This window comes from Corvus kubaryi, unplaced genomic scaffold (genome assembly GCF_017639235.1).
Source record: "Corvus kubaryi isolate FWS band 111438036 unplaced genomic scaffold, C.kubaryi_AGA036_p1.0 37384, whole genome shotgun sequence".
Classification (NCBI taxonomy): Eukaryota; Metazoa; Chordata; class Aves; order Passeriformes; family Corvidae; genus Corvus; species Corvus kubaryi.
This window is the reverse complement of record NW_024581126.1, coordinates 2897284-2916161: the sequence shown is the minus strand read 5'-3', so window position 1 is coordinate 2916161 and position 18878 is coordinate 2897284. Positions and strand designations below refer to the sequence as shown.

The window sequence follows — 18878 nt, the reverse complement described above, 5'->3', positions numbered from 1 at the left end:
TAGGATAAACTATTTAGGCAGGATTTGTATGATGGAAAAATTAGAAGTTGAAGCGTTATTTAAAAGTTACACAAGCATGCAGATGATCAAAACTGAGCAGAGTCATGACATTTAATAAAGGCAGTGTGGGCCTTTATCAGGTTCACTGCGCTCAGCACTGTGGAAACTCAGAACCTGCTGTGGTTATTAGACTCGACAACTAAGTTTAGTCAGGATTTGGCCAGGTTTATAAAACAAGGAGGTTTGTGTGCAGCAGTCTTTACTAGCTGGGCTACTGGTTAGACTTAGTGATTTTAGAGGTCTTTTCAACCTTAGCAATTCTATTATTTTCTTGGTTTTCATTTTAGCCTCTGAACACGGGGAAAGTCACGCAATGTTCCTGGTGGTCTGCCACAGCTGAACAGGAAACCTGAGCAGAAAACACGCTCAACACACCGGCAACACCGAGTGAGGGCTCCACAGGTCTCACTGGAGCGGGAGCGCAGGTGTTGAGACAAACTAAAGAAAAGGTGACCAGCCTCCGTTTGGGAACTGCTGTCCTTACTCCCACCACGTTCCACTCCCGACACACCGACGTGAAGTCCGTTATTTAACCTGGTCCTAGAAAAACGACCAGGCAAGAAGCACTTCAGCTTTTAAGAGAGGAGAAAGGAAGGTGTGAGTGTGAGAGCGGGGGGAGTTGGTGGGGCGGGTGTAGGTGCCGCGACCGCGCCCGGGCAGCCCCACGTTCGCGCCCGGCAGCGACAAAGGCCGGCGGCCCGGGCACGGCGGTCCGGGCACGGCGGTCCGGGCACGGCGGCCCTGGCAGGGCCGAGTCGGGCACGGCGGCCCGGGCAGGGCGGTCCGGGCAGGACCGAGTGGGGCACGGCGGCGCGGGCAGGGCGGTCCGGGCAGAGCGGTCCGGGCAGGGCCGAGTCGGGCACGGCGGCCCGGGCAGGGCGGTCGGAGCGCGGGGCCCGCCCGCCCGGCGGCGGGAAGCGGAAGCGGCGCGGCCTGGCGCGGTGGCGGAAGCCGCTCCGCCTTTCCGGAGCGCGGCGTGCTCGGAGCCATGAGCGTCCCGGCCTTCATCGACATCACCGAGGAGGATCAGGTCAGTGTCCCCGGGGAGCGATCGCCCCCGGGCCGGGGGGTCTGGGCCGGACCGTGTCGGGGGCCGGCAGCCGGAGCCGGACCTGCCCCGCCGTGCGCGCCGCGAGCGCTCCGTGAGCTCGTCTGGGCTGTTCCCTACAGAGACCGAGCAGGCGATAGAGAGAAAACTGAACATAATGGCTGAAAGATAACCCTGTGTTTGCAGTTCCCTCTTCAGTGTTCCACCTCCCCGGCATTCGTTTTCATCGCTCCTCAGCCCTACTTTTTATTTAGCAGAAGAAAACGGGTTCACATATGGGCATTACTTAGGCAACTCGGGTTTGCAGGATTCTCGGTACTACAGGCATGGGAACTGGGATTTCTGTCTTTGAGCTGCTGCTTTCTCGTGCCTTTGAATTTGGAGGCTGCTTGTTCCCAGTGTCATTGAAGTATGTATAGCTACATACTTCTGTACGTATACACAATGAATATAGGGTGTGTATATATACACATTGGAAATCTGCAAGAACTGCGCACGCCGCTACTTTAGCCCAGTTTTCACTTGCCATAATGCCTAGTAAAGCCCCATCAAGTAGCTGGTCTGAAACATACTCAGTACAGCGGTTTGTCCCAGGGCATTTAGCTCTCTCCTCTATGATTCCAAAATGATTTGACACTGAATGTGATGTAAATGGCAGTTCGTGTCACAGCAGCCTCCCCGTCAGAAATGCTCTCTGCCAAAAGTCTCATGGCCTCAGATTGTTTCTGAAGGGTTATGGTTCTGCTGCTGAAGCCCTGAATTCTAAAGGTAATGAATAGGCCTGTTGCTGAGAGAAAGGTATTTCCTTGGTGTCGGTTTAAGTCCTAACAGTGTAAGGCAGCTCATGGCATTATAAGGCCGGGTTGAATTAGGCTTCGGGCAACCTGGTTTAGTGGAACATTCCCTGCTCATGGCAGAGGTGTGGAACAAGATGATCTTTAAGGTTCCTTCCAACCTAAGCCATTCTGTAATTAGATTAGAAACTGTTTTTAGGTTGTGTGAAGACAAAGTTCTGCCCTCCCTAAAGTGGCTTTGTTTATACCTTTTTTCTTTTCTGGGGAAGAGGCAACTAAACGGTTTTAATGTTTTTCTGAAGTTTGCAGAGGGAGTAAAAGATAGTAAAAATTTGTAAGGAAGTCACAAAAACTTACTACGCCTGCAGTGCAGTACCCAGTTGTAAGCGACACATTCATGCTGTGAGGAAGCCCAACAGCTCTGTGACCTATTCAGTCACTGGCAGACCAGAAGCAGGTGCAGCATCTGGCAGAACAAAAATCTGTAAGAAATTTAATTACTTTGACCTTTTTGTTCACAAAACAACTGTTTTATTTTCTATGTATTGTCTTTCTCTTTTTTAAGGCTGCAGAACTACGAGCTTACCTGAAATCCAAAGGAGCAGAAATCTCTGAAGAGAACGCGGAAGGCGGACTTCATGTGGACTTGGCACAGATTATTGAAGTGTGTGATGTGTGCCTGAAAGAGGATGACAAAGGTTTGCATCTCTTAAGTCTTGTTGGTTTTGCTAAACTCATCGCCATGAGTGCTTTCAAACAGTAAGAGCTGGCAGAACTTAGAAATGTGTAGCATGTGTTAAAACACAAGCCGTGCACCGTCATAAAAATGGAAGGGCTTATTTCCATCATTTCCATGGGATATTTGCATGTACTCTGCCCCTCCTTTCTCCAAAGATCCAGCACCCTTTGAAGAAGTCAGAAGCCAAGCTAGACTGTGCTTGTAATGAGGGCGTATGTGAAATAGGGGTTTTTATGCTCAGGTGTCATTTTGGGGAATAAATAATATTTTCCATATGTAATGAGTTTTGTTCTTGGCCTTTGCTTGACTGGTATTTGGGCAGACTGGAAAGAAGGCACAAAACCGGTGTGGTTCAGTTTGGAAAGGATGGAACACCACACTTAAAACAGCAACTGGGGAGGGTTTGTAATCCACCTCATTGTTCTTGAGGGCGTTTTGCCTGTGGTCTGGGTATCCCTTATGCTCCTGGTAAAATGTTTTACTGTACTTGGGCACTAGGTGTTACTATTCTCACTACAGCTACAGTTTTACAGTGGGCAGTTTCCTGGATGTGTAGGAAGAAGCCACGGTGTGGAACCCAGAGTTCCTCTGATTTCAGAGTTGCTTTGAGTTCAGAGCAAGAGTGTATCAAATACCACATTCTGTGTTGACCTTAGAGTGGTAATTCTTGCCTTACATGGAAATGTGTTGGTGTAAGCCCACCTGAGCCAAGCCTCTGGTACATTCTGATGAATATCCAGGTTAATATCTTGGCATTTTCTTTCTTTAAAAGTTCTTGCTCGTGCAAAGTGGTGATTCATATCAAAAGTAACTTTTCCGCACGAGAGAGCTGCTGATTGCTGCTTGCAGTTTCAAACAGCTGTATGGTTTTGTTTATGCAGATGTTGAGAGCGTGATGAACAGCGTTGTCTCTCTGCTTCTTATCCTGGAACCTGAAAAACAAGAAGCACTGATTGAAAACCTGTGTGAGAAGTTAGTAAAATTTCGGGAAGGAGAGCGCCCATCTCTTAGACTGCAGCTGTAAGTATTGTACAGAGCAAAGTGAGAAATGGTGGACTTTGCAAAGTAATCGTGCCTCTGAAGAGGAAGGATTATCTTAAAAGTCTTTAAATGATGTGGGGTGTTGCAGGAAGCCCTCTTCTACCTTTTCACTGTCATAAAATAGAAGTACCAGTATTTTTTCCTTGGGTATTAAGAAGTTAAAATGCATAGTTTTCAGCTTGTTTGCTGAAAATGAGCACAAAACCAGAAGCTGTTACAGCTCATCATGGATGTAAGGTGCTGCCAGGTGCATTGTCTGTACTAGCAAGTGTCTTAATAAAACATTTACGTGCACTCCAGTAGTGTTTTTTGAAACCTCTGACTCTGTCGTTGGTTGTTTGCGGTTTAGCCTGAGCAATCTCTTCCATGGCATGGACAAGAACACTCCTGTGAGGTACACAGTGTACTGCAGCCTTCTGAAAGTGGCCTCGTCGTGTGGTGCCATCCAGTACATTCCAACTGAACTAGATCAGGTAATCAAGTGGCCCATCAAGCTGTGGCCTTTGTATGAAACATGTTGTACCTTAATGTTACTCAGAGCTGATACAGACCATCTCTTACAAATTGCCAGAGCCTAAAGAAATTGCTGTGAAGATGATTAGAGAGATGCAACACTTCTCCTATGAGAAAAGGCTGAGAGCATTGGGGTTGTTCTGCCTGGAGAAGAGAAGGCCCCAGGGTGCCCTTATTGCAGTACTTTAGAGGGGGCTCATTAAAGAGGGAGAACAACTTTTGACATGGGCAAATAGTGATAGGATGAGGGGTAATGGTTTTAAGCTAAAAGAGGAGAGATCTTGATTTTAGATGTTAAGTTCTTGACTGTGAGAGTGGTGAAGCACTGAGCAGGTTGCCCAGAAAAGCTGTGGATGCCCCATCCCTGCCAGTGTTCAAGGCCCAGTAGGATGGGGCTCTGAGCAATTTAATCTAGTGGGTGGCATCCCTGCCCATGGCAGGGGGCTTGAAACTAGATGGCCTTTTAAGGTTCTTTGCAACCCAAACCATTCTATGATTCTAAATAAGAAATGCAGAATACAGGTTTTGTCTTTTAAAGGCCCGTCTGCAGAATCTAAGTGAAGTTGCTGTCTATTTTTCATTTCTGATGGTGATCATATATAGATGAGTGTTTGATTCCTGTGGTGGAAACCAAAGTGAGAAGCTTTGATCAAGAGTGAGGAGTCAAGTTCTTGTCTCTTGCTCTGGAATCAGAATATATGAGAATCACTCATCCTTAGTTAGGAAGTAATGTGGAGAGCACAGACTTTTGGCTTCTCATGGAAAAACTTCAGGTACAGCATTGGAGAGCCTGCAAGTCAAAGGACCTAAAAGAGAAATCTCTGTGCAAGATATTTTTAATCCTTTTCTGCCTGGGAGAAAATGAGGAGTATTTGTAGTGTTATTTAGTCTTTTCCTGAATGCTTCTTTTTCACTTGTATTCTACTTAGGTCCGAAAATGGATTTCCGACTGGAATCTGGCCACAGAGAAAAAGCACACTCTCCTGAGACTGCTCTATGATGTCCTAGTAGACTGCAAGAAAAGGTATAAAAGACAAGTCATACATACTAGATAACTCTGTATTTTGATGTACTATAGGTGATCTGTAGGGAAGGTATTTCTCACAAGACTTGTAAAATCAATCTGTACCGATAATTCAATCCAAATATATTTGGGGGGGGGGGGTTAATATTTTTAAGCATTCCTGTATTAAACCAGTGTTCCCAAGAATATTAAAGTTAGTGGTGAATTAGCTGCAAACCACAGACTCCCAAAATAACACACTATTTCTTTCTATAAATACTCATCTTAGAGCATTGTAGCATTATGCCAAGTTTATTATTGCACTTTGGACATTTTAGTGCATGGTAGTGCTATCTCTTACTTAATGATGTGGGAAAGCTTATCAATCACAGTTAACAGAATCAGTCTTTTTATGTAAACATTACCTTCAGGACAGAGCTTTCCACTAGTCATGGAAATTAATGTCCACAGAATACCTGCTTGGCCATTTTGAATTATTATCCTGGATCATAAGAAGCATCTTTGATCTAACAAACTTGGCAGACCACTGTCTTCTGGCATGTAGAGTAATCCTCTGTGTATGGTGCCTGTAAATTAATGCAGGTCTTAACTGAGAGCTGTCATCAGTTTATCTTGCAGATGTGATACAGTGGATTGAGTGCCCTGGCCAGGACTAGAGAGGTGGGCTGCTATCCAGTGGTTCAGAGTGTAGTTCCACAACAGCTCAAACCTACCTAAACTGCCCCTGTAGTTTGGAAGGGGGATGTTGGGGGTGTGTGTTGCTTGCTCCTGCCTTTCCACTTTGTTTTCTGAGTTACTTTTCCAAGATTTTTTTGATTTTTGTGGTGAGGCAGCATCAGGACCCCTCCACTGGTGACTCACAGTGGTACCAGAACTGCGCTTGTGTTTTCCGCGTTTGTGTAACCTTGTACTGCTGCAGAAGGAATGTTCTGTCCTGTATCCTCTGTTCCTGCCAGTCCCTGAGTGTGTTTGTGCTCGTGTGGGCATCTGCGTGACTGCACAGGGGGTTGGACTGGGGACATGACCTTGCTGGGGGTTTAAAAAGGCAAGTGTGAAGCTGTCACAAGTGGAGAAGAGTTCCTTCTGTCAGGACAGTTGGCTTATTCTGCCCTGCTGGAATTATAGCCTGGAAATGCTGCATCAGCACAGCAGGATCGTTTTTGACTAACCTCCATTTAGGGATGATTAATCCTCATGGAATAGTTACTCTGTGAACTACAGTACTGGGAATTCCTGTTTGTAACACTCAAATGCTTTTGCATCGATAGTTCTGTATGGCAGATTCCAAATGGTCAAAATAAATTCAGGAATGTTAATCACAGATCTTTTCCATGGCTTATTGCTTACCTTGTTTCAGAAATATTACACTGATAACATTCCTGCTCTTTTAAACACTTCCCATCCTGTTGATTTATTGCGAGGTTTTAACTAGTTTCATTCCCTAACTTAATAGCCAGCTATTTTTAGCTAGCCTTGCTGTCAAATCAGTGGATTAAACTTCTACTTTTTGTTTCCACTGCTACCAGTAACCTTGCTATTAAATGTTTTTTGCTTACTAACCATAGGTGATATTTTTAAGATAGCCAATAAAACCTTCCACAGACCCTGTTAGAAAGGACTCCTGCACTCAGTGTCCTTACCATGGGTTGCAGCAAGCTGTGCACTGAGCGGAGCAGCGTTTCAGAGCACTTGCACTTCCCTCCAGAAAAGAAAACAAGAAGTGACCCTGGCACCTTTGACCTGGTTCACTCTCCTGGATCAGTGGGCAGTGTTTGGAATAGTATGGGAAACTCACAGCAGCATTCCAGCTGTAGCACTCAGGAATGTTGCTCTATCTAGCAGTATGGGAAGATAAGTGGGAACTGAAGAATAAGTGATAAAAATCATACCTCAGTTACCATTGTTGATTTATAATCAAGGGAAAAGAACTACCTTGTTGAAGACAACTTAATTCTTTCATTTGCTTGATTTATGTTTTAACTTTGCTCAGTGTGGCATAGGAGATGGTTTTCCATAGCTAACAGACTTTCTCACAGTGGGTAAATTGGTAGTTAATAGATTGGTAGCTCCTAAAAAGCAGATGATGCAGAGGTTGTGTGGTGTCCCTTTTCCTACGGTGATAAGTAAAAGTTTGTTTTATCAGACCTTTTCTAGCCACCTTGATGCAGTTTAAAGCTGGTCTCTGCTGGCAGGATCCAGCAGCTTTAGCCCTGCCCAAGTTAAATTCAAACAGGTCTGGCAGGTCTGGTTATTAATACTTGTAGCAAAAAGCTCAGCATGTCAGGCACCTGTGGAGTAATTGTTTCATTTAATTTTAGTTCCATTTAATATCATGTAATGTAGAGGGACTCGATTCCAACATGTCACTTAAGTCTCTGAATGCTCTGTTGTGGTTTTTTCCTTCCTTTTATCTACCATCACTCTTAAGCTCTCACTGGCTTTTTGTCAAGTTATGCATCTGGACTGGCAGGTGGAGCCAAGAGCACTTGTTCAGGCTGTTTTGCTAGAAAATATGTTCACATTTGCACCTTAGGTGAGACACATTTAACAAAGAACTGTGGGAAAATAGTGATCTGTATGAGTGCTTCAAACATCCTAATTTACAGTAGTAATCTGACACGAAATAGAATGTAAGACTAAAGGCCTGCCATATTTGCTGAGGTTCACAAGAATTCAGCACAGAAAGTTTGGGAGTAATTGTAGCATTCTGTTGTTTCCTAGAAAGACAAGTGACAAATTCCACTCCTTCCCCACTTAAAAAAAAAACAAAACAAAAAAGTGGGGAATTGAAAATACTATTTGAAATTAGTTAAGTGATGGTTTTCAATTTTTGCTCCTAAGGGAAAGATTAGGACAGGAAAAGTGCCAGAAAACTGTAACACAGCTCTGAAGTGTACGAGAACAACTGCTGAAAAGCTTTTATTAAATAAGGAGTTGTGTATTCTTAGGTTGAATAGCACGTGAGCTGAGCCTATTTGATTGAATATATATATAGTGCCAGTCCTGTATTAAACTGATCCTTTGTCTCCTAGAACATCTAGTGTTGGTAAGATTTCACCAGTGCCACAATCAGAGTCAGTCATAGACTGATTTACATGCAAATGCTTCTCTCATATATAAAGCTGCCTAAATTAATTTTTTTTCACTGATACAGAACTGCCAGTTCATTTATGTCAATATTGGTTACCAGTGCAAAGCATAACCTGAGCTCTTTAATGCTGGAGTTTTAAAACAAATATTCCATTAAAGCTTATATCCCTGAATATGCTTCTGGAATGTTTTGGGATCTACAGAAAATGCCCCTGCCTGGGGACAAACTGTCTTTGTTCAATGTACATCCAGATTATATATGATACTGGCTGTTGCCCATGATATCCTAACTTTTGTGCTGCACATCTCTCTGATCTGGTGAATTCTCTGAGAATAAACTTCCCCCTATAGAGTGGCTGTCAAACAGTGGTATGGTGAAATTTCAAATAAGTGCCCATATAAAGACAATGTTAATGTACTACAAAACCCATTCAGACCTGTGCTGCTGTATGGGTTAAACCTCTGTCACAGCACAGAACATACTGGGTATGTTGTGTTGGTTTGTTTTTCCCTGTGCAGTTTATGCCATTGGCCTAAGTCATTAATGCAAATTGAAACTTCATTCTTGCAGTGTTTTGTTTTAAGGAAAGTTGTGTGTGCTTTTAGACCACATGGGATAATTTGTTGCAAATTTTGCAAAAAGCATCAGTGGTCGCTGGCCTTGGTGGTAAAACTGTTTGATGAAAATAAATAAAATCTGTTAAAATGACACAGTAACGATCTCTGAGCTGGTTTGCAGTGGTATTGGTGGTGTTTACAAAATTATCTGGGTAGACAAGGCTGTAGGTTTGCTCAGTTGCTGAGGAGGAGTTGTTTTTCTAAAAGCTGTCTGTCGGAGCAGTGCTGGAAGCTGTTTGCTTCACAGCAGCCTCAACCAGTCTCATTGCTGGCTGCATAATTTCATCAATAAAATGAGCAGCTCTCACTCTGAATACTTGAAGAAAGAATCTGTGAAAGAAGAGAGCAGCTTTTATACAGTCATTTTCCTGACCATAAATATTCTTTAAGAGATGCCATTTTACATTTGAAATAAACTTTGCAGCGCTACTTATTGCACAATGATTAAATCCAGATGTGCATAAGAGGAGCATTCTAGTGAACCATATAAAGCTGTTCCTAGCTCAGAAAGCTTTTTCCATAACCAGCAGGTAATTTATCAGTTTAAGAGAATGAAATGAAGGGTGAAGATAAACATTTTGTAGAACAAGAATTGAAAGAATACATCCAGTTCATTTGTTCTCTCCACTAGAATTAAAATGGATCATCTACATCTTTTTCAAGTGTAATTTAATTTGACCTATAACATCATAATGGAATTATTTAAATATTTGAGTGTCTTGTTTGAACTATTTTTTCAGCAGTCCTGAGGTAATTTCATTTTTTTTTCTATAGTGACACTGCAGCAAAAGTAATGGTGGAGCTACTGGGAAGTTACACAGAGGACAATGCTTCCCAGGCTCGAGTTGATGCTCACAGGTAATACTGGCTTCCCAGTTTCCTTAAAAGTAACTTTTCCTCAATTGTCAAATATTTTGATCATCTTATTATTAAGAGTATTGAGTGGCCTGACAGGTCAGGGGCCCTGCCATGGCCTCTTCTGTAGCATTGCTGACTCAATCGAGAGTTTGTCTCTGCAGTCTGCAGTAGGTCTGGTTGTTTGTAGGCACAGCCAGGTTTATTCCAGTGTGCAAGTGCACAGGAGTGTTCCTGGTCACTGCTGAGAGAGATCAGCCTTGGGTAAGGACTTCCTGTACAGCAGCGGTGCACTCAAAATCTGTACTGGAATCCTTTATTTCAGATTTTTTTACTTTTTGCCTGTTTTATTATCTAACCTTCAGCATTCTTTTCAAATAGCACTTTCTCTTGAAAAGACATTGTTGCTGTCTTGTCTATGAGCAAGTACAAAGAATGAGAACTGCACAGAATTAAGCTTACCTGTTAGACAAGCTGGGACTAAATTGATTTGTAACAGTGCATTTTCCCCACTGGCCAAAATGAGTAAATGCCTGTATTTTGATGTTCTAACTATCATGATTTTTCTTAGGAATTAGTTATTTAAGTTCTGCCAGATGTGCACTATCAGTAGTTCTCAAGGGAGTTGTTTATACTTAACCACAGAGGAAAATCAGGATGACTCCTTTGGAAAATTAGTGTCAGTGCGGAAGTGGAAACTTCACTGGCTACCCTACAGCAACCTGCAGCCTGTTCCTCTGAGAGAACTCGTGTGCCCAGGGCTGAGTCTGTGCAGAACTCCCATTCTCCTGGTGTCCTTGTGTGGCAGAGCAAGCCAAGGCATCTGATGTGCTGCTGAGAAAAGCTTTCATCTGGAGTTCCTGTTTCTAGTCTGGAGCTGCAACTGATAAATCCTGGGCCTTGCACTGTTTGGTGTTGGGGTTTTCTCTGTTTTGTGTCATATATTCAAGTATAATTAAATCTTCCAAAACAATTCTATGACATTTTAGGAGGACAGTAAAAATGCCTCTAGGAATGAAGGCTGTGCTGGAAAGAAATGCATAGATGGAAACTGTAGGGTGATCTGTGGTTTTACCACATGGCACATTTATTTTGGGATACGGGACAAATTACTTAATGCTTTCTGTTCCTTGGTTTTTCCATCTGTAAAATGAAGATTAAAATTGGAATGTGACATGTGTTACCTTTAAAAATAATTGAAAACCTTTGTGTATTTCTAGGAACAGCAAATTGAGTTGCCCTTAGTCATAAAGATGTGTATTGCTTTGAAAGTAAGCATTTTCCTTTTCTTGTTAGATGTATTGTACGAGCATTGAAGGATCCAAATACCTTTCTCTTTGATCATCTTCTTGCCTTAAAACCAGTCAAATTTTTGGAAGGAGAACTTATTCATGATGTAAGTAACTTTGTTTTTAGTGAGATGGTTTGATAGCAGTAGACTGCTTTGTTTTAATGTGTCTTTTGAAATCCATTAGAATAGTTATCTGTGTCAGTAATCCTGAGCTGCAATGGGCTATTCCTTTTTGTAGTCTTTAAAATTAAAATTGCATGTGAAATGTTTCCCTTTCAAAGTTCCAGCAACTCAGTTACAAGTCCTGTCCTCACATGAGTTCTGTAGCAAATCTTAAGTCTGGGAAAAGGAAGTAAGCTCAACACAGATAGCCCACAGCTATTGACAGAATTTCAGCTCTTAACATTCTGTTCAATACCCATATATCTGTCCAGCCTGCAAGATAATATTTTAACTGTTCTCATACTTGTTTTCCATCTTTTAGCTTTTGACAATTTTTGTAAGTGCTAAACTAGCATCCTATGTCAAGTTTTATCAGAACAACAAAGACTTCATTGACTCCCTGGGTAAGTTTTCAGATCATTGCATTTCTGACTATTTGCGTAGTTTAAGGTATGGAAGCCACAGAGTTCTTGAGTTTGAGTCCATGTGTTGAAGCAAGGAAATTTCGTAACAGATGAGAGTTTGTAGACGATAACCTCTGCTAGATGCTGAGTGGGCCATCTGACTATGGTTTCTTCTTTGAAAACAAGCTGGTTTATGGCTTTGGAAGAGAACTATGGTTTTACCTGCTGGTTTTTTTCTCTTAGAACTCCCCCCCTGAAAGGTTTAACACAGTCGTACTCTAGGCTAGGCCAGAGATCATAACTGCATTGAGTAAACCACTGGCTTGTATAAATCTCATGTTTTTTTATGATGAATAACTTTGTAACAGCAAATACTTCTGAGCAGTAAGATAAGGCATGTGATTGTGTGTGTGTGTGTCTGCATGTGCTGATGCATTAGACCCAGCAAGCCACAGTCTGTCCCAGTTAATTTGTTTCATCACATGAAGCAATGTGATGGAATGTTAATGTCAGCACCCTCTTTATTTACACACTGTGGAAAAAAGGAGTAGTAATTAACACTCTGACACTCCCCCGTTGATGTGTAATTGACTGTTTCAAAGGAGCACTGGTTCATAAGCTATTGCATGCATTAAAATTACGTTTTTTATATTCCAGCTTTTTAGGACAGGGGTCAGTGACAATGCAGAAATTGCTCAATGATGCAGATTTTTTTATTACTGCATTAAGGTTTTGACATATTGGTAATGAATAAATGTTTCCATAAAAATATGGGGGTTCTTTTAATAACTTTGATTTTGAAATGACACTTAAACACTGCATTGGATGCATTTGGGGAAAGCCACAGTTTTGCTAAAACAGAGTTGAGTGCAGCCTTTTAACACATGCATTATTTTGTTTAATGGAGTGTGATATAATTCTTAGAATAATTGCCCTCAGAGCTTTAAAATTGTGGTACTTTGGGTATTGAAATGATGGAAATACCAATGGGATTTTTTGGTGGATAAAATTAGCAGCAAGTTTTTGGTAGCTTGTAAATGTGTATATAGGATAAGTGTATCTTTAGTCACATGTATCTGAACATTAGTTATGCAGACATCTTACACTTTTCTTTCTCAGGGGAAAGTGGGTTTTGGGTTTATCTTTTAGGTCTTTGTCCACAGAAGTATTTGCTGAAATTGCTGTTACACCAACATTTGAATAAATTTATAGAAAATTAATTATACATATATGTAGCAGTAACTGTATTATACTCAATTGTTGTGATTTTTTTTTGCCTTGTCTCCCAGTATCTGTGCTTCCCTCCATGAATTAATTCAGTGTGTCAGCTTTCAATATATCTAAGATTCATATAATCTTAGTAAAATCCTTAAATACCAGTGTAACTGTTTTGAAAGACAGTCTTAACTTCCACTTACGCTGATTTCTCACCTGCCTTATGGTGTGCTCAGAAACTTGGTGTGTCTTTGAGCAGTGGACAAACAGATTTGGAGGCAGCACAGATGGAAATGCTGGGAGCTGAATGGTTCAGCCTTGGCTTTGAAGAACAAGGGCAGTTTGGTCTGGACAACAATGCAATTATTAGATGAGGCATTCAAAAATGATCTGTTCCCAAAAGCAATGAGATTTTTAACCATGCTTTAGAGATTTTTTTTAAAATAACTTGCTAAGATACTTTTGTTTTAAAGGCTATTAATAATAGGATTTCAGTGGCAGTAGAGCATGGGATGTAGGTGTAGCCTTTCCTGGACCAGGACCAGTTAGAACTGGCCCAGGAAAGCTGTGCAGTGAAGGCTCCTACAGGTGGCATCAGTTTGTTACAATTTGTTGTTTTATTAATGCTGACAATTTAGGCCAGCAGTAGCATTATCTGTGTCAACTGCATCGCCCTAACATGGCCACAGTTAATCTGGTATTATCAGCAGTCTTTTTTGCAAAGTTAATCAGCACCTCATTTGCATTTGTTAATTAGGGTTAATGTGTGCTAATTGATTTTTTGATGCTTATAGAGTTCCATTAAACTCAGTTAGGTATAGTTGCTGGTGCTCCTCATTCGTATGAATTATGGTGATCACATTTTTGTTGAATCGGTGCCAAATAGGAAACCTGCATCATAATTACAGCTAATTAACACAACATGATGTCCTGCACTAATGTGCTTCCCTGCTAGTGTATGGGTGTTATAAATTCCAAACTTACATATTTACTGAAGCAATGGGAATGTTTATAATGTCATTGTAGAACAAAATGATTGACACTCATTTTTAAGGAACTTCCACTGGATCTTAGTTGGTACCTCATGGACCTTGGGATTAAAAAATGCCTTGTTTCATCTCAGTGGCTTAACTTGGTTGACCTAGATGTTTTTCCAGAAAAATGGTCTCTGATTTAGACATGCAAGGTCTTGGCACAGTTCCTTGTGTTGCCATTCATGCAGTCATGTAAAAGATGTAACCTGACCTTGGCATTGGTTCTGCTGGTTTCGAACAACACTTTTCTTGGCCACACTGGATGCTTACATGGGACTTACGATGCCTTTTTTGCTGTGGACAAACAAATTCAGTACCAAAATGCTTTCTTCTGGCACCACAGTGTTATGTTCTGGAACCAAACTGTGAGAGGTTTGTTTTCCAGAAGCTACAGGAGAATGAGTGGGGAGGCTGGAAGAAGGTTTTTTGGCATAACCAGCTGGGGATTTTCCGTTTTGTTGCATTGCTGTTCTTCCAGGTGATGCAACTGAAAAATTCACTTGTACGCTCACCACCTAAAATTCTGTTCGGGTGATGTTTTTACTGCTCAAAAAATAAAACTTTTCTAGATAATACATTTTTACTAAAAACAACTGAGTCTTGATGAATTCACAATGAAACTTGCTATTTTAACAAAAGACAAGGCAGATGCAGGATTTGATATTTTACCTCAGAAAAACTGCTGTTGATAAGGAGAATATATTTTAATGTGAAATAAATTCGAAATTATTGGAAGCATATCTAGTAAAAATAACATGAAAAGCAAATAATTTGTATGATTATAATTAAATCATTAATTAAACTATCAACACTTTTACTCAGGCTTGTTGCATGAACACAACATGGCAAAGATGAGGCTCCTTACTTTCATGGGAATGGCTGTAGAGAATAAAGAAATCTCATTTGACACGATGCAGCAGGAGCTCCAGATCGGGGCTGATGATGTAGAAGCGTTTGTCATTGACGGTAAGAACTGTGGTACCACTCTGCACACAGTGCTCATGAACAAGAACTTTACAGTCTTCTAATGCTGAGTATTAGAACAGTATTAATTTTAACTTCTGTGCTTTTTACAAGATAAAGCTGCACAACTTCATGCTTAAAGACAGGCCCAACTGTTGTGTTTTAACCAGTGTTTTTCTTCTCAGTGACAGGAACTGTATCTCAAGTAATTCTTTACAGAACTAATAAATTGTTTGCAGGTTTAATTTGTTATCTGGTTTTGTTTGCTGTCATTAAAACAGGATGTGTTTGTAGGGGAGAGAAGTTCATAAAAATTGTACAGGATATTACTTTAATAGGTTGGCACCAAACAATAGGATTCGTGCATGACCTTCATCTTGTTACATCATTTTGCTTTTCTGCCTATTAGGCCATTAAAACCAACAGCAAAAGCGATTAAGTGAACTGCTTATGTGTTCTTATGTTTGTATTGATCTAATTTTGAACCGTTTTTATGCCGTTTAATACCTTTGCACGATCATGAAAATGTTGCTCAAAACAGCATTGGTTTTTTGCAGCTGTAAAGACAAAGATGGTGTACTGCAAAATAGATCAGACACAGAGGAAAGTCGTTGTCAGGTAAGACAATTCTTCATAGCCTTTTGCAGAACTTAGTGTGTTCTAATTATTTCCCTTATATTTGTAGAATATTTTAACTAGAAGCAAGGTATTGTTCCTATCAGTTGCTGGTAGTTAAATAGTTGCTATTTATCATAATTTTATTAAAGCTCACACTGAATGTGATTAGCTTATTTAATGAAAGAGTCCTACTTTCCAGGACATTTCATTTAATGACCTACTAGTGACAAGAATACTAATCACTGTTGTTGCTTTAAATATTTGGGAAGGCTGCAGAACTCTCTTAACTGGTAAAGTGCAGCCATTTCTAGAGAGAAAATCAGAATTTCCCTGTTTGTGCATGAGAGGAAAGCAATGCTATAGAAGAATAATTAGGTGAGTGCGACATCTCTAGTAATCTTCTTCCAATTTTGTTTTACTTCTCCAGTCACAGCACACATCGGACTTTTGGAAAGCAGCAGTGGCAGCAATTGTATGACACTCTAAACACCTGGAAACAAAATTTGAATCAAGTGAAAAACAGTCTCCTCAGTCTTTCAGACACCTAAGAATTTTTTTTTTTGACCTAGTAATATTGCTGTAGGTGAATTTTATTCAAAACTTTGACAGTTTGTGAACGTTTCCAAAAAATGTATGCAATTGGTTTAAAGAAGCTAAATATTCTAAATAGCCCAAAAAAAAAAAAAAAAAAAGAGGCAATAAAACTAACATGGGAAAATGTCTTCTGTTGATTTTCTTACATAATCAGCAACAAGAAAAACTGGCAACATTGGTTATGCTGCTTTTGTTCGTTTTACAGTATGAGGACCTTTCTTTGCAAGATGTGTGGGGAGGAAGGGAGGGAGGTCAGAAAAATGATAGTGTGAGTATTTGTAAAGTAAGAGAAAACTTCCCTTAGACCCAAGGGAGGAGAAATGTGACCCAATGGAAGTGAAGCTTCATGAAGCCAGATCTGCTGCCTTATCTCTGTAATCATACCTGATACTTCAGTGTTGAAAGAGACCTTACTGATACAGAAACTATAACAGATATATTTAAATAATTTGGCAGTAAAGGTAAGCAGGAGATTTTTCTGTTCTTCTGCCACTTAGAACTGCTGGAAGTAGGTGTAAATGTTCGCAGAAACCATTGTATTCTGAAACAGTTGGAGGTGATTTTGCCTGAAAAGTGACTGAGCAGTCTGTCAAAGAAAATTAATTGAACTGTTTTCAGCCAAAACTTCAGAGGAGCAGGAGAAGGGTAGAGTCAAGTAATCATTTAATTTTACTGAACATATATAAAAACATTAACTTATGAACTTTTTAACTTTGGCAAAGTTTGAATTTGATTGCAGAACCAGAACTAACATTAGGAGTAGGAACTGTATACATTTTTGCACACAAGAAATGTTAACATGTATTAAATGTGAAACTACACATATAATATACCATATTCTGTAGGAACACCTCTACCAATCTGGTTTGGGTAAGTGGTCTATGCCTAAAAGAATGCTTATCTCCTGGCACTCATCTTCACTGGCCCTCTTCATATTTTCTTTTTCTTGCTGAATGAAGTCTGTCCAAATTCAGTAATTTTTCAATTTCTCCTATTTGGTTTTGTATAATGGAGTTACGAAGAGAGCAGCTGTCCTCATCTTTGAGTGCTTTTTCACTTCTTGCTGGAGTGATAGTCATGTGAGAAGACTTCTGCTTGTTCTGTAAAGCAGCAAATCCTTCTTTAACCTGCCAGAATACAAATCTTAGCAGTTGATAACCCAGTGAAATTCACGTACCAAGGTTCAAATTGTTGGATTTTGCTGAACATTAAGCAAGCAAGGAAATATTAACAGGAAAATAAATCAGTTGGGAAAAGTATGTTTAATTTTAAGTGCTTGCTTCATATTTAGTTTAGAAAACTTGATAATGACAATTACACTTTTATAAACCAAACCTTAACGTAAGACTTGGTACAAGAGTGTGATTTTAAAAAGACAAGCTTTTATTAGAATGCAGATTAGCAAAATAAATAGCTTAATTAAAGAGTTTAACGTTGCAATTGACATTTCTATTGCTATGCAAGCATTTGATTAACAAAACCCAAAATCATGAGGTTTATAGTGTTAACTCCCTCTCCACTTCACTGTATAGATTAGAAAGCAAACATTGTTAATGCAAGGTCTGTAATAGGTTGGCTTTTTTATGTTAAAAGATCTTTTTGTTCCTTTAATAGTTTTAATTACTCTTTGATACATTACTGTTAGGTACTTCCTATCTATCCAAATCAAAGACAGATGGCAGCACAGTAGGGAAACAGATTTTTTGCCTGATGAGCAAAAACCTCGCATTTGAATGATGAGTTCTCCACTTGTAATCTGCGGTTGTGTGGCTCCTGTGGGGCTAGCACACAGCACCAGCCACCTGCCTGAGCAAGGTGCAGCACAGAGCCAGTGCTGCAGGGGATCTGCAAGGTGACCTCTCAGACTGCTTCTGTGCTAGGGGACTTGTCTTGCAAAGATCACAAGATGAGGCCTTCCCCCTCTGCTCAATCATTTTTTTAATATTAGGCAACTGTGCCCCACCCAACTGTAAGCCACTCTGTCTTTATCAGGCCTACCTTTATTTTAGCACATTAATTTTGTGCTAAAACTTACCTTCCCTAGTGCACAAGCATTTCTTAAAGTTTGAAATATGAACAATAAAATGTGTGCAAATTGTTCCATTATTGCATTTGTAACAGTTACTGCCATGCAGCTGAAGGTACTGATACTTAGGAGCAGTAATGACTGGCAGCTCACTTTCAGTGAGGGCGTAACTTCTCCATTTGAGCAGTAGAAGTATCAACCTGTTACTTCTTTCATGCTTTTTCCCAAGGCCTCAGTAAGAAACAGATCATGCTTCACAGCGAGCCAGTCAAAATCTCTATGGAATAGCATGTGGGGCTGAACCTGTCCTGTACTAAAAATTGCATGTTTAAACTGAGTTGAGGGTGCTTATTCATCCTTTGGTACTCAGGCATGGACACACTAATGTTTAAAACAGTTGTTAATATTTTTACTAGAATTACAAGTGTACCTGTAGCATTTGTTTATAATTTTTATCCCTTTTTAGAGTACTGTACTGTGGTTGAATGAGATTACCCAAATTGCTGAAGGCTTAAGTCTGCTCTAGTTACAATCATACATGTTAGTCAAAGCAAACCAAGCAGCAAAAAAGACTGTCGAGCCCATTTTTAATCTCCCAACAGCTTGTTTATATTGGTCATAAAAATGCCAAACTTGAGAACAGAAGGTATTAGAATGACACCAACACAGAAAGGAGGGAGTGCTCTGCATTATTGCAGGCTGAGATTTCATAGATTAAGTATTTGAAAAATCTAAGTAAGGTGAAACCAGCAAGGCACTGTTCTTGTCCATCTCTGCTTTTTCTTAGCT

The 18878-nt window shown here is 40.4% G+C and overlaps 2 protein-coding genes across 3 annotated transcripts in view; one reads left to right on the top strand and one right to left on the bottom strand.

Moving 5' to 3' along the window:
• Positions 1–983: 983 nt before the first annotated feature.
• On the top strand, positions 984–16191 carry EIF3M (eukaryotic translation initiation factor 3 subunit M). Its single transcript, XM_042035478.1, has 11 exons — positions 984–1090; positions 2468–2600; positions 3523–3661; positions 4032–4155; positions 5125–5219; positions 9702–9785; positions 11079–11178; positions 11558–11639; positions 14711–14854; positions 15409–15469; positions 15897–16191. The coding sequence occupies exons 1-11, from the start codon at positions 1049–1051 to the stop codon at positions 16015–16017; spliced, it is 1125 nt and encodes a 374-aa protein (XP_041891412.1). The 5' UTR covers positions 984–1048; the 3' UTR covers positions 16018–16191.
• Positions 16192–16709: 518 nt separating this feature from the next.
• CCDC73 (coiled-coil domain containing 73) overlaps positions 16710–18878 on the bottom strand; it is a 58463-nt gene continuing 56294 nt past the window's right edge. The window contains exon 20 of one of the 2 annotated variants that reach the window (XM_042035476.1): positions 16710–17163. In XM_042035476.1, coding sequence (XP_041891410.1) covers positions 16981–17163 — 183 coding nt within the window. In that variant the 3' untranslated portion in view covers positions 16710–16980. Of the gene's footprint in view, positions 17191–18878 lie in introns of both variants that reach the window. The other variant, XM_042035475.1, reaches the window with a different exon arrangement.